Source organism: Lactuca virosa, chromosome 8 (genome assembly GCF_052849685.1).
Source record: "Lactuca virosa cultivar CGN04683 chromosome 8, Lactuca_virosa_CGN04683_v6, whole genome shotgun sequence".
Lineage (NCBI taxonomy): Eukaryota > Viridiplantae > Streptophyta > Magnoliopsida > Asterales > Asteraceae > Lactuca > Lactuca virosa.
In genome coordinates, this window is record NC_136433.1 from 60303854 (window position 1) to 60319360 (window position 15507).

The 15507-nt window shown below is 33.9% G+C and overlaps 2 protein-coding genes across 3 annotated transcripts; both read left to right on the plus strand.

The window, feature by feature from the left end:
- Positions 1 to 3887: 3887 nt before the first annotated feature.
- Positions 3888 to 6412, plus strand: LOC145134916 (F-box/FBD/LRR-repeat protein At1g13570-like). Of its 2 annotated transcripts, XM_079069724.1 has the most exons (5): positions 3888 to 4151; positions 4698 to 5332; positions 5438 to 5511; positions 5594 to 5755; positions 5854 to 6412. In XM_079069724.1, the coding sequence occupies exons 1-5, from the start codon at positions 3901 to 3903 to the stop codon at positions 6145 to 6147; spliced, it is 1416 nt and encodes a 471-aa protein (XP_078925850.1). In that variant the 5' UTR covers positions 3888 to 3900; the 3' UTR covers positions 6148 to 6412. The 2 variants fall into 2 exon arrangements, with proteins under 2 accessions (XP_078925850.1, XP_078925849.1); XM_079069723.1 differs by having other exon boundaries at positions 4698 to 5511.
- Positions 6413 to 6654: 242 nt separating this feature from the next.
- Positions 6655 to 9055, plus strand: LOC145134452 (F-box/FBD/LRR-repeat protein At1g13570-like). Its single transcript, XM_079069298.1, has 4 exons — positions 6655 to 6747; positions 7354 to 8190; positions 8289 to 8447; positions 8645 to 9055. Exons 2-4 carry the CDS (start codon positions 7369 to 7371, stop codon positions 8945 to 8947), a joined length of 1284 nt encoding a protein of 427 aa, XP_078925424.1. The 5' UTR covers positions 6655 to 6747; positions 7354 to 7368; the 3' UTR covers positions 8948 to 9055.
- Positions 9056 to 15507: the final 6452 nt, after the last annotated feature.

Genomic DNA, 15507 nt, shown 5'->3' on the forward strand with positions numbered 1-15507 from the left:
TTTCTCCTAGCCCAAGCTTTCGGCCCAACAAAAAAAAAGAGATTAATGAGGATTATTAAGCCATGACACATCATTTTTGTTTAATGGATAATTAGACAATTACTCACCATTTAACCAAGTATTCTCATGTTCCCATGCATCTATCACCTCAAGACTCTCTCCTCTCTCTTTCCCTTTAACTCTCGGCCGAGAGCATCAACACACCCACACACATAATTCATTTTTCAAACACTTCCAAATTCTCTCAAGAACACCTTCTTTCTTTCATCAAAATCTCGAAATTTGCTTGTTCTCAACCTTTGGTAAGTTGTTATTAAACACAAGCATCTATTTTCCATCTTAATGTTAAGAACTCCTTCTTATATAGCTTTACTTCATGATCTAACTCTTAGAAACCTTCTAAGTCCGAAAATCACTCAAGAAAGCTTGCTAAAGGTCAAGACTCCTTCCATTTCTTCTTCAAAACCGAGAACAACTAAACAAGGTGAGTTCATACCCCCTTGTTTTCGGGTTTTACTTGTTTTTTGGGGGAGAATAAAAGTGCTATGTGTTGATCTATGTGTGTATGCTTGTTATATGTGATTTCTTTGGTTTTGTGTTGTGAAAACACGATGTTATTTGCTATATCTCGAAATCTATGGCTAAAGTGTGAAAGATACATAAACAAATAACCTAATAAACAACATACTTCAAAGATCCAAGAGTTTTTATGTTTAAGAAGTGAAAAACAAAGCCAAATATTCCTATATGTGTCATTTTTGCAAAATAACAAAGATTTGGTTAAAAGATGATGTTTTTCGGTTTTACAAGGACAAAATGGTATTTGTTTATATAATAGTCGGATTTTATGGAAATAATACTTCTTAAGGGGCTAAAAACATAAATTTATGATTAATGGGCTTAAGAATTGGGCCTCACGGTTTTTGGGCCCAAAGTTGTGAAAAATAGAGATTTTCGAGGACTAAAATTGTAAATTCATCAAAATATGGGTCAAAAACATAAATAAACTATTTCAGGGGCTGAAAACGATTTTAGTGCAAATTTGGACTAAAAATGCAAACTTTTTGGAAATTAGGCCAAAAATGTAAAACTTACGGAATTTGGGCCAAAAATGTAAACTTTTTACAATTAAAGGCTGAAAATGTTCAATATTATATTTTTGGGCTGAAATCACAATTTAAATAATGTTCTGGGCCGAAAATGCCAAGAAAAATGAGTTAAGGACCAAAAATGCCAATTTTCATCAAAAGGGACTAAAAATGTCATTTTTATTAAGAAAGGGGCTGAAGATGTAACTTTATATGAAAACGGGATGAAATGGTCAAATAAATATTTTGGGGTCAAATATGTTAATATTAAAACAATTGGGCCAAAGATATTAAGTTTATAGCGTATGGGTTTAAGTATATATATATATATATATATATATATATATATATATATATATATATATATATATATATATGAAAGTATATGTTTATAATCTAAGTGTCGTTATAAATCCAACGTCAAATGTTTTACCATTGAAAGTAAATACTAAGCGTAAACGAATTCTATACTACAAACACATCGATAAACAGCTAAACGATACAATGATTTGGGCCCAACATTCTCTATCATGCTTATTGGGCCTTTGTGACCAAATTTCATGATTATTGGGCCCAATAAAATCAATACATGTTTATTGGGCTTCCGGTGACCCAATTACATGCCTATTGGACCCTCAATGACTTTTACATGCTATTAGGGCTTAGTGACCCATTTGCATTGCTAGTATGGTCCAAATCCATCATATGCTTGATGGGCTAACCTTGTCCGCATCTCCATCCCCATCCCCAAACGGATGCGGGGAATCGAATCCTCTCCCCTTTAAATTTTGGGCTTTTCCCCGGCCCATCCCTGACCTATCCCTAACCTATCCCCGATCTATCAAGATAATAAACTCAACTTACGCAAAAAAAAATCAGGTTTAATAAGTGATAAAAAACAGAGGCCATAATTAGATAATGATTATATCAATCATAAAGTCTAATTAGCATCAAAACAAGAAATGGCGATTTGGTATACGGACCGTTGAACAAAATGATGATTTAATAACTCTTGGAATTAGGAACATAATTTGGTATAGAAACTGTCTCTGATGGTCTAATACAAATCAATTCATTCTTAGTAGACTTATTTCATATTCAATAAATTATCAATATACTTTTTTTTTGGAAAGGGAACTTCCCTAACGAGGGTTTCCGGGCCAGCTTTCGCGCACCGACTAATCCCCCGCTACAAACATGAGGCTTTGCCTCATGCCCTAGAGTCACTGCAAGCGAACCTCCATGGCCACAAGGGCTGAGTGGTGCCAGGATTTGAACATGGGTCAATATGTTATCCACCATATCTTCCACATGCCTTACCAAGTCACCACAACCCAAGTGGTTGATTATCAATATATATATATATATATATATATATATATATATATATATATATATATATATATATATATATATATATATATATATATATATATATATATATATATATAATCTCATCAAAGCGGGGGTGGGGTGAGTTGGGGATTGGTATACCCGGCCCCGGCCCCATCCCCGGTTTTAGCATAATGGGGATCCCCAACCCCATACCCGACACCCATTTTTGCGGGGAATACCCGTCCCCGATTGGGGCGGGTTAACCGGGTTTCCCACTCGGTCGGGTGAAATTTCCATGCCTACTCTCGGAACAAGCTTGATTGAAAAGGTTGGGGGTGGTGAAAAGAGATAATAGGATGTTGATCGGTTGAAATCAGAAAGCAGAAAACTCAAAGGGATTGCATAGTTCTTGATCGGTTTGTTCGTGATAAGGGGATACCGACGTAGGCGCGTGAAAAGCGGGCAGGAAGGATCCGTCAAAGCAGGTAGCTTTGGATTCAGTTCGTTTGGCAGATTGAAAGAAAATGGTGGAGCGGGTGGCTTTGTTTTCTTAGTCGGTAGAGATGCCTATTTGAAGAATGATAATCGAAACAAAGGAAGATATTGGAGAAACAACACGTTGTGAACATTATGGCGATGGAAGTTAAAAATGGATGGCTTTGGATCTGGCCGGGGAGAGGTCGTGCATCTGGGAAAAGTCTAGATGGTAATGAACATATCCAACGAGATGCCATGTTACATGTTACGTGTGTTATGAACAATCAAAAGGGTATGGAGGACTTTGGACGTGACCGAGATGGATGTTGGGTGTCCGGGAAAAGTCGGGATGGTTCGGGAAGACGGTGATTCAACACTGTTGTGAACAATAGGTATGACCAATCCGATTAAGGGGTTGATTGTTGGGTTAATCGGATTTATGAGTGCATGGGTATTTTGGGAAAAACCTTTTTATTTTTAGCATTTGATTTAGATTAGGAAGTTGTCTGCTTGCTTAACAAGTATTACATATTGGTTTAGGTTACTGCTTTCATTAGTATAAATAAGGACATGTATTTGTTAGTTTAGATAGAGATCTATAACAATAACATATTGTGTCACAGTTTTTCCTGTTCCTCGTTTGTTTGGTCTTGAGCATCAGGGGCGGAGCTTCAACGATTGATTCGGGGGGCCGGAAATATAATATGTATAAAAATTGATAAGCAGGGGGGCCACAGCCAAAATTTTATAGTTTTGGGTCTAAAATGTATAAAATGAAACTAAAAGGACTATTTATAACCAAAAATTCAGGGAGGGCTCCACCCCTGTTGAGCATCAATGTATTACCAGTTTAATATCTTATAATTCGGAACGAAAGTCCTTGCCCCACTTCTGTCCCCGACTATACGGGGTACTTGCTCCCCAACCCAAAAACATTATAAAAATAACCCCGTAACGGGTAATGGGTTTTTGACCCTATATAGGACCGACGGTTTTGCAAATGGGTAGTTTGACCTATGACCGTCTGGACCGCTTTATAACTGATCGTCTTAGACCTGTACGGTCGTCTCTCATTAGACCGGCCGTCCGTACAAAAAAAGGAAATGGGGTATATAACGCTGTATATCATCTTTGTATTAGATGCTTTCATCCTTCTTCTCTTTCGCAGCTTCGCTTCCATCTCATATCAGAACCATTAAGGATCATCGGTCTTAATCATAGCACGAATCTCCTTCTTTCACATCTAATTTGGTAAAAATTCTTTCTTTCTGCAGTAGCTAGGCGGCTGTTATTTTCTGATATGGTCACGTTTTTTTTCTAGATTTGAACATAACTGTTTCTCCTTCTATGGCTTCTCTCAAGTTTGCAATTTGGATAGAAAAAAAAAATCTCATTTCGACGCCAGGCCTCTTTGATAACTAAAGAATTTTTTTTTTTTTTTTTTTTGTTCGAGTTTTGTAGATCATGTCCCTTATAGGGCTAGGGTTTTCTTTAATCGTATGAATTCTGTTCTTTTGTCACTTACTCTGCTTAAGTTTTGATTTCATACGAACACACGTATCATGGGTAATTGATTTTATTTATATGGAGTCCATTTTCGTCACTGGTTTATAGATTAGGGATGTGGAACCCTAAACCTAATGATTATTACAATGGAACTCATCCAGTTTTTCGACCTCCAAAATTGGCCTTTCAATATTATAGATTACGAATTTGGAATCCTAAAGAGATTCTTTTTAATACCTTTTGCAGTTCCTTACAACCACTCCTTCATAAATGTATGCCATTGTTTTGTAGGGAAGAGGGACAAATGCGAAGAAAAATGACCTCTAGAGTCGACTATCTAACTGATCTTCCTCAAAGTATCATTGAAACCATTCTCACAAAGATGCCATTAAGAGATGCTGTAAGAACAAGTATATTATCTTCTAAATGGAGATACAAATGGGCTACACTTACACACCTTGTGTTCAATGATAAATGTGCATCCGGGACCCGAGATAGATCACTTGCAAAGTTTATAAGTCGATTTCTTCTACTTCACCATGGTCCTATCAATCGATTTGTTCTATCTACAGCTTATTTACAAAGCTCCCCTGATTTAGATCAATGGCTGCTTTTCTTATCAAGAAAAGATGTTAAAGAATTGGTTCTTGAATTAGGTGGCGAGTGGTTTAAAGCACCTTCTTGTCTTTTTTCATGTCAAAAGTTGGTTAATTTGGAGCTTTTTAGATGGGCTTTAAACCCGCCATTATCTTTTAAAGGGTTCCCATATTTGAAACACCTTAGCTTTCAACAAGTTCTTATTGGTTCAGAAGCTCTTCAGAATCTTATCTCGGGTTGCATTCTTCTTGAGACATTGAATTTATCGTATTATGATAGCTTAGAACTTACAATTTGTTCACCAAATCTAAAGTTTTTAATCTTGGAAGGTGAGATTAAAGACATATGTCTTGAGTATGCTCCAAATTTAGTTGCTATAACTGTTTCCATGTATATGACCGATGATTTAGCCCAACATTTTGGTCAAAGTTCAGGTTGTAAGTTTGACAAGTTTCTTGGAAACATACCTTCTCTTCAAAGGCTCATTGGTAGAAGTTACTTTACAGAAGTAAGATGTTGATATAATTATATAACTTCATTTATTGATTTTATCGGCTGTTGAATTACTTTTTTTTTTGTATGTTATTCAGTATATGAGTATAGGTAACAACACCTTTGGAAAAACAGAGATGAAGTATGAACAGCTTAAGTTTATTGAGCTCTCTCAAGTAAGCTTTGAGCACATGAAAGAATTAAAAGTGGTTCTTCGATTGATTCTAAATTCTCCAAATCTTGAAGAACTTCAAATTGCAGTGAGTTTAAAGAATCTTTATCAATCTTGAAGATGAAAAGCAACACATTTGATTCTAAACATGGATTTTCTTGTTTTTTTTTTTGGGATATAATTTAGGGTTCATCGAATTCATCATCTGCAAGAGAAGCTCCGGATTTGGATTTTTGGGAGAAAGAATGCGAGTTTGACTCCAAATTTGAACATTTGAAGATGGTGAAAATGATGGATATGTCTGGAGTTCCACATGAAATTGGATTCATAGGATTTATGCTTGGAAATTCACCTGTTCTTGAGACTATGAGCATCATCCCAAGTGTGTATATGACTGAGGACAGATTAATGTTTTTGATTGAGTTAACAAAGTTTAAACGAGCATCACCAGAAGCTGAAATGATATTTGTTCAAGATTAGGGGTAAATCTTGTCCATTTATATGAATTTCTCAATCTCTTATGACTTGCATTTTCATCTAACAAGTTCCAACCTTAGTTCCAAAGCGTGTAATTACTATTTGAAATTTTTTAAGGATGTTACATGTTTTCATATATGTATGTATGTACGTATGTATATGTATTGAGTGAATGGTTTGTTTCCTTGTAAAATAAAATTATTTAGTTAAAATACAACAATAATATATTGTTGAAAATAATTAAATTATTTTTAACAACTTTAAATAATATTTTTATGTGCCAAATTAAAAAAATTGATGTAAAAAGTTATCTTGAAACATATTATGAAACTATAATATTATATGTAACATTTGTATTTGTGAGTTTTGGAAGTCAAAAACCAATTAAACAAAACCCAATAAATCCGAATAACACAGGTACTTTTGGGTTTTGTTAGCATTAGACTATTAGGGATATAATATAATTAGAGGCTACTAAAAAGTAAAACCAATTTAACAGGTCCCGTTTGTTTACCATAAGGCCTTTAAAGTGGCCCGTGCTTAAAAGGAAAACCGGTATACTTCTTTCGCTTTCCTGCCGCTCGATCATATCAGAACCACAGAGTACGAATCTCCTCTTTTTACGTCTATTTTGGTCAATCTTTTTCTTTTTTGCAATAGCACTAGATGCCTGATTTTTTTATGTTATGATATGCGTTTTCTTCAAAAAAGGCTTCATCATTACCGTTTCTCCTTCCCTGGCTTCTTCTAAAGTTTGCAATTTGGGTTAAAAAAAAAAAAAAAAAAACTCAATTCACTAGCACGCTTGTTTGATATCTAAAGAACTTACGTTTTTTTTTTCAGTTCTGTAGATCATGTCCCTAAAGCTTAGGGATTTTCTTAATTGTATGAATTAGTGTCCTTTTGTAGTATGTTTACGTTTTGATTTCATATGAACATATGCTCATTCTCGTTTTTTAATGGAAAGCTAACCATTCGGGTTATCGATTTTGTTTATTTGGACGAAATTTGTTAATAGAATAGTAATTTGAGACCCTAAAGTAATTCTTCTTAATAAATTGTGTATAAACCCTAATATGCATTCGTACAACTACTCCTTCCAATAAGGATTGAAAGTTTAACTTTTGAGTCTAAATGGACCATCTTTAAAACTTAATATTAAAATTAACAAAATGTACATGACATAAAAATTAAGTCATTGTTTTGTAGAGCATAAGGAACAAGATGGGAAGGAGGGGAATTCGGTTCAGGAAAGATCATATAAGCGATCTGCCTCAAAGTATTATCGAAACCATACTCACAAAGATGCCATTAAGAGATGCTGTAAAAACAAGTATATTATCTTCTAAATGGAGATACAAATGGGCTACACTTACACGCCTTAAGTTTGATGATAAATGTGTATCCGGGACTCGAGATAGATCACTTGCAAAGAACAATCTCGTAAATTTTATCAATCGGTTTCTTTTTCTTCACGATAGTCCAATCAATGGGTTCGCTTTATCTACTACTTATCTACGAAGCTCCCCCAATATAGATCAATGGCTGCTTTTCTTATCAAGAAAAGATGTTAAAGAATTGGTTCTTGAGTTTAAAAACAAGTTGTTTATAAGAGCACCTTCGTGTCTTTATTCTTGTCAAAAACTGGTTCGTTTGAAGATTGTTAATTGGGAGTTGCCCCCTCCATTATCTTTTAAAGGGTTCCCATTTTTGAAACACCTTATTCTTCAACAAGTTAGTATTGCTCCAGATGCTATTCAGACTCTTATTTCAGGTTGCCCGCTTCTTGAGAGCTTGAATTTATTGTCTAATGATGTTTTAGAACTCACAATTCGTGCTCCAAACCTAAAGGATTTAATCTTGGAAGGTAATTTTAAAGAATTATCTCTGGAGAATACTGCAAAGTTAGTTGCTATATGTGTCAATCTATACATGAACAATATAATTGTCCAACATTTCGACCAAAGTTCAAGTTGTAATTTTGACAAGTTTCTTGGTGGGGCATTGTCCCTTGAGAGGTTTATCGGACGCTATTACTTTACGCTTGTAAGATGTTGATCTAACTTTCATGTTAATTATAATATTATATATCTCCATTTGTTAATTTTGTTGGCTGATGAATTGCTTTTTTGTTTGTTATCCAGTATATGAGTATAGGTAACACCTTCGGGAAAACACAAATGAAGTACCAACAACTAAAGGTTATTGAACTCTATGACGTAAGCTTTAAGAACATTAAAGAAGTAATGGTGGTTCTTCGTTTGATTTTAAATTCCCCTAATCTTCAAGAACTTCAAATTTCGGTGAGTTTAAACAACAAGTAGATTTCATCTTCAAATTCTATTGTGGTATTCATTTAGAATTTTTTGTTTCCTTATGAAGCTTACTTGATAATTTATAGAATCTTTATCAATTTGAAGATGAAAAAGTAGCCCATTTGACCTTAAACATTGATGTTTTTTTATTAACTTTTTTTTTTTTTTTAAAATAAACAAATTAGGGTGCATGGGTGTCATCAACTGCAACAGAAGCTCCCGCTTTGGATTTCTGGGAGAAGGAATGCCCCTCTGACTCCACATTTGAAAGGCTTAAGATGGTAAAGATGACACATATGCATGGTATTCCACTCGAGATTAGATTGATAGGGTTTCTGCTTGAGAGTTCACCAGTTCTTAAGACCATGAGCATCACCCCGAGAGTGTACATGAGTACCAAGGACAGATCAAGCTTTTTGATCGAGTTATTGAGGTTTAAACGAGCATCAACAGAAGCTGAAATCATATTTGTTAAAGATGAGATGTAAATATTGCATATATATGAATTTCATGCATATTCTGAATTTCTAATGCAACACGAGATCAATGACTTGGTATAGGTTTTATGAACTTCGTGCTAATGGACAGTTTTGAGGTTATGGAGACAACAAATCAAATACTACCCAGAGGACTATATCGTTGGATGCAATTGAATCACAAAAGAATAGAATTGGTCACAGTAATAAAAATGATTCCTATATTCAATGATGACGTTTGATTGGTATGTAGGAATGAAATGCATGTTCCTATGAATTTTTTTATATTATATGTAAAGACAATGTATAGGTCTTAACATGATTATATATAATAACAAATTTTAATCATAAATTTATTATTTACAAAACTAAAAAGTTAAACATGATAAAATCTCATTATATAGAATATATTTTCTAGTTATTTATGAAAAGAATCTGTAATCAATAAATTTTAAACAAGAATACCATAATTAAAAATGGTCAAAAGTACCAATATTTTGTTGGTTAGAGTTGTTTCTTTGTTTGTTTTTTTTTTCTAAACATTTTGGGTCCCACAATAAAATAAAGGGTTGTTTGGTTTCCACTTAAAAGGTCTGGTCAGAATTGACTGCTGATTCGGGCATCAGCCAGTCATAAACTAAAAATATGGCTCACTCGGTCAGTTGTTGCTGACCAAGAACCTGACTCGGTCCACACCACTCTTTTTTAGTGGTTGGCCCAAACAAAATAAACTTCTTCCATGTTTTTCCCCTGTGCCCTAAAGTAAAAAAAAAAAAAAAAAAAAAAACCGAACAAAAGACGAATAGCAGCTTTGCACTCGCTTCCTTCCTCACGTATGCATCTGCCGGCGACGCCGTCAACCTCTACCAGCGATGCCATCAACCTCTGTCGTCGTTTAGTTGTGTTTGTTCGCGAGAATGAATTCCTCGTCAAGTCAGTTTGGGGGGTGTGGACACACTTGCACGAATTCGGGTAACGGCTACAAGGGAGAAAGAAAAAGGAAACTGCCTGTCGGCCTTCCAGAATAGCATAGGTAAGGAACATAAGTTTTTGATTTTTTTCCCTGAAATCACGATTGACGAACATTAAGGAAAAATCAGATTTTCGCTTCCCTTCCTTCTCCACTTCTGCGTCTCCGGTGTTCCTTAGCCTTTTCCACCGACACCATCACCCTCTGCCTCCATTCATCATCTTCTATCGGCCTTCCACATGTATGCACGCTAATTTTATGTTTTTTTTTGTTTTTGAGATAACTTGATTTGTAAGCTCTGAAATCAGATTTTGTGATCATGAAAAAAAAATGTTGAAATCTTATGAAATCAAATTTTGTGCTCCGAATTTATATGCATAATGTGAGGTTATATGTTTATGAAATCAATTATATTTTCATGAAATTAAATTTTTTTGAAAGTTTATATGATATCTGTATGAAATAAGAATTTGTTGTATGAAATGTTGCATGAAATGAGAATTTATTGAATTGTTGTATGAAATCATAATATGTTGTACATGTTGTATGTTGTAAACTAGGTGTGAGACACGTCTAACACACATGTTTTTTTTTAAATTAATATATATTATTAAGCATTACATGCTTTTTAGCAATAATTTACATAACGACAAAAATATATAAATGATAAAATACGACATATGAATGAGATTGTAGTTATACATAATTTACAAAACTAAATTTGGAAATGATATCAATATTTGTTGTGAATGAACTAATTTTTGAAAAGTTTTTGCAAATTATCGTGAAATCAAAAGGGATTAGCCGGAAATTATGTTTTCAATTAGGAATGTTGATTTGAATTTAAATTGAATTTATTACATTAATTGACAAATTGCATTAGAATTTAAGATGTCATTTAAATTTCTTTATTTTCTTTATTATATTGTTAGATTAGATTTTTTTTTTAAATTTATTAACAAAGCCAAAAAAAACCACAATTTGTCAAGTGTATTTAAATGAAATTGAAAAAATTAAAAAAATGATGTGTGACATATTGAATTAGGTGATGACATGTGGTAGAAAACTTTCATTTATTAGGTAGGATGTTGGCAAAAATAAGTTGAAATCAGATTTATGTTTGAATTATATTCGAATAAGCAAAAAAAAATACAAAATAAGGGTAATATGCTCATTTTTATCATTTGGCACAACCAGTCAGAGAAATAATAAAACAACATAAACTCAGTCAACATTTCTAACCTAGTCATCTTCTAACCCAGTCAGATCTTACACAGTTATAAACTATCAAACTACTCTTACTTTGTTCTATCTATACCATTTTTTTTACTTTATGTGGCTTTTGGTTCTATCTTTATCTTCAACACTCATTTTCATTTGCAAAAAAGAACATCAAGGATTCACTATAGGTTTCATTTGCATATGAGGGAGTTGAACAACATTCAAGGGTCAAATTTAGTTTGAATCTGGAATCATTTTCATCAATGGGTTGTTGTCTTATTCTTGTTCATAACATGGAATCATCTCCATTGAAAACCATTTTCAAAGAACGAAGGTTTGACTAATGGAAAACTAAAGCACAATTGTTCATCATCTTCATCCAGTTCAAACATGCAAATCCATGTGTATATTGTTTGTTGATGAAAGCCCATACATGGAGATGTGTATGTTAATGGTTTAAATATACAAACCCATTAATCGATTTTGCGATATCCATGTTTGTTTCAAAAATTGATATTGTTCAAGCATCCAATTTTATTAAGACTCAAGAATACAAACCCATTTGAGCACGGGTGCTGGGGACGAATATGTGACTTTTCGTTTGGGAAATCTTTGTTTCCCGGTCTTTGTTTTAAGGAAAAGGCTCTATATAGTATACAATATCTGTCACACCCCAAAATCGGAACGGCGGAATCGTTCGGGGGTGGAGGACGTCATGTTCAGTATCACAACAATGCAAAGTAGTAAACAAGCAACAACATCATCAATTGCATTAATAATATAATTTCATACAAGTGTGTTCTGTCAAGTTATATAGACACCAAAAATATACATCAAAATAAAAGATGAGTCTTGAATGAGCTCCATCTTCTCAAAACCTGGCACCGGTACCTGTCTACTGGTGACCTGAGAATACAAGTTATTTTGAAAGAGTTTATCAGCTTTAAAGCTGGTGAGATCATAAGTATATTAATGTATGTATTTGCATGAAAGTGTTTGTAAGTCTGTAATTGTATAAGTTTGTAAAAGTTTGTAATTGTTTGAACTCCCCTAGAAAACCCTATGTTTCCTACTAAAAGTAGCCTTCTACCAAGGCATCTAGTATCTGTGTGTGTGTCTCTTGTAAGAGTGTGTATTTTCCCTATTCCGACTATCATTAACCAAAAATATAGTTTTTACATTATTGTTTATTGTGTGAAGATCACAAAGTAAATGTAATGGGAAAATGAAATAGTACTATAGTGTTGTATTAAGTAACTACTGCTGTACTAACTACCTTAAACCAATTGTTATTTAAAGTACCATGTGATCGGCCTGTATCCTGCTACCGACTCATAGAAAAACAACGATGTAAGACGTCGTAAGAAATGACGTTTGGCACCCGTAGACTTGCAAGTCCCACTGTAGCGAGCAGCAAGGTGTAGGATAGTCAATCAAGTATAGATCTATACACAAACTCATACGCTCCCCACTTAAGGAGATTCTGGATACAAAACGGTCATGACAGGTAGTGTCATGCCCCGTTACGTGGCTCACATAAATGTAATAATGTTCTAGTATATGTATGTGCTAGCTGTATTGTGTTCTCTCCCTGTCTAGCATGTATTGTTTGTTTCTCATCATAGTATTCTATTGTTTGTTTCTCATCATAGTATCTATTGTTTGTTTCTCATCATAGTATCTATTGTTTGTTTGTTATTGACTCATGTATGAACTGACTCATTGTATGTTTCCCTATTCTAGTAATAGTATTAGTATCTCCCTAAACTATACCTATTATAGTTTACTAGTAATGTTGTTTGAATGTATGAACATGTTTGTGTACCTTTGCTACCCAAAGGTATTGAACTGAATGAAGTAACCTTTTATATCTATACACATATACATGATATATAACTAGGATTCAAACGACCTTCGGACAAATAACCTGAATACCCTAAGTCCACAACCAAACAAGGAACAGGAAGTAAGGTGAGCTATCAGTCCTAAGTCCTTTCAATCCTACTTATATAACTATATCTACATAGATACACATAATATAAGTTAAAAGAGTTTAATAAAAGTATTTGATATGAAAAAGAGTTTATAAAACAATTTGAAGTAAAACAGTTTGGTAACACAGTTTGAAAGTAAGAAATCCACTTGTTTGGTAGTTATTAATCACATGTGATTGATATAATAACTATAATTGTTCAACTTGTATCCCCCCCCATAAAAGCATTTAAAAACATTTAAAAGGTTAATTAAGGGGGTCTGAACTCACCTGTAGCGAGTGGTTTGAATGAACGGAATGTATAGGATGCTAAGTGTCAAGTGAAGACTTGAACACACACAAGGATCCTAGTTAACATATAATAACACATATATGTATCCAATTAGTCATTAAACAACTAATTAACCAAGTTAAGACATCCTAAGACATGTAAAACACCTTATTTAAGTGTTATAAGTACTAAGGATTGCATCTAAGGGTTGTAGGACATTGCTATTGAGTTTGGGGTCCAAGGGTAAACTCTTTTGGAGTTTACGGTTTTGGGACCAACTCACATTGAGTTTACGGTCGTAAACCCATGAGTTTACGGCCGTAAACTCATGGTACTTTTACCATTTTGTGTTTTGAAGCTTTAAAGATCATAAGAAGCATTCCTACTTCATGTTTAAGCCTTAGGAAAAGATTAGGGCACCATTTCACTCCTTTGTGGAGTTTACGGTCCTTGGACCACTTCTCCTTGGGTTTACGGCCGTAAACCCTAAGGGTTTATGGTATTTTTGATGTTTAAGGTCCTAAGCACTTTAAGGATGGTATCTAGACTAGTTTCCAAGGCTTGGTAAAGGACTAGAGCACACTTTGGCCCCTTTATTAGGGTTTACGGTCCAAGAACATCTTGGACCGTAAACACCTTTGATCTTGTGTTTCCTTATGTTTTCTAGATGTTTAGGAAGTGTAACAAGTCTTATAACTTGAAGATCTACACCTTTGATCTTGTGTTTCCTTATCTTGTGTGTTCTTGGTGAAACTTGAAGATCTACACATTTGGAATGATTTCACGGATGGAATCATGTAAGATCACTAGATTAAGTAAGATATCAACTTATTAGGGCTAGAAACACTTACAAAGTTGAAGATCAAGAAGGAAAATCGGATGATACTTGAGAAGATTTGAGTTTTGGATCTTGAAAAGTGAAAAAGTGATTAAAATGGTTAAGTGCCATATTTATACCCTTGGGGTTTACGGCCGTAAACACCATGTTTAGGCCGTAAACTCCAAACTCTTGGAGTTTTGGGACATTATTGCTACACAATAAACCCTAGGGCATCCTCTCTCTTGTTATCTCCTGAAGTACTAGGCTTTAGGACACTCAAACTGACTCTACACAGCTCAAAAGTTAGCAGAAACTGTTCTGTCTTCTATTGAAGTGAATGGTTGTACATAATAGAAATTTCGGGTTGTCACAATATCCATAGTATATAATATCAATTTGAATAGTATAAACAATTATCATATAAAAACATCAACGAGTTTAAGCATTAAGGATAAGCTTATATGATACTTTGATCTTTCCAAATCATATACAACCAATGCTTATTATTTTGAAGAGTTCATTAGATCAAAACAATTAATATAATGCTATAATGGGAAAATCCACATGTACTCACCATTTTAGTTAGTGAAAATTAACTATTACTCATTGTCTTTCACTTGGTGCTTTTGACCAATGCTTCTTTAATCCCTATTCAACAACATGATAATCTCATCAGAAGGTTTTTTCATCTGTTTAATCTTATTCTATAATTCCATATTAATCCTCATCTATCGCATAATTTCATTTATTTACAGTCCAATAATTATAACTTGCTAAACTTCATAGATAACTATAAATTACCCAAACTAGGGTTCATGACGATCATCTTCAATTCCTCATGTCTCATGTAATATGACATAGTTTTGACATATTGTATTTGTAAAGTGATTTCCATACTTACTACAAAACTGTCTTTAAGATTTTCTTCCATAAGAATGATATAAGAACTACGGTTCCATCACCTTTTTCCAGTTTCCACCATTAAATCTCATCTAAGCTTACAATAAGAATAATTTATTGCTTCGATCCGAGTAAAGGAAGCTTGATTTGTTATTCTCTTGGAATTCGTTGGATGTAGCATCAATTCTTGGTTAGAAACTCTCAAAATCGCCCGTTCTAACTTTCAAATGGTGTGTGGGTGAAATGAGATAGAAATGACCGACTTAACACATAATATACCTTATTTTATAGACCACAACCAAATTACATGATCATGTTTTGGATACACGAGCAGTGTTTTGCCCAAAAATTCATAAATAGCAACATACGTCACTTTTAGTCCCTCGTCTTAATTGTT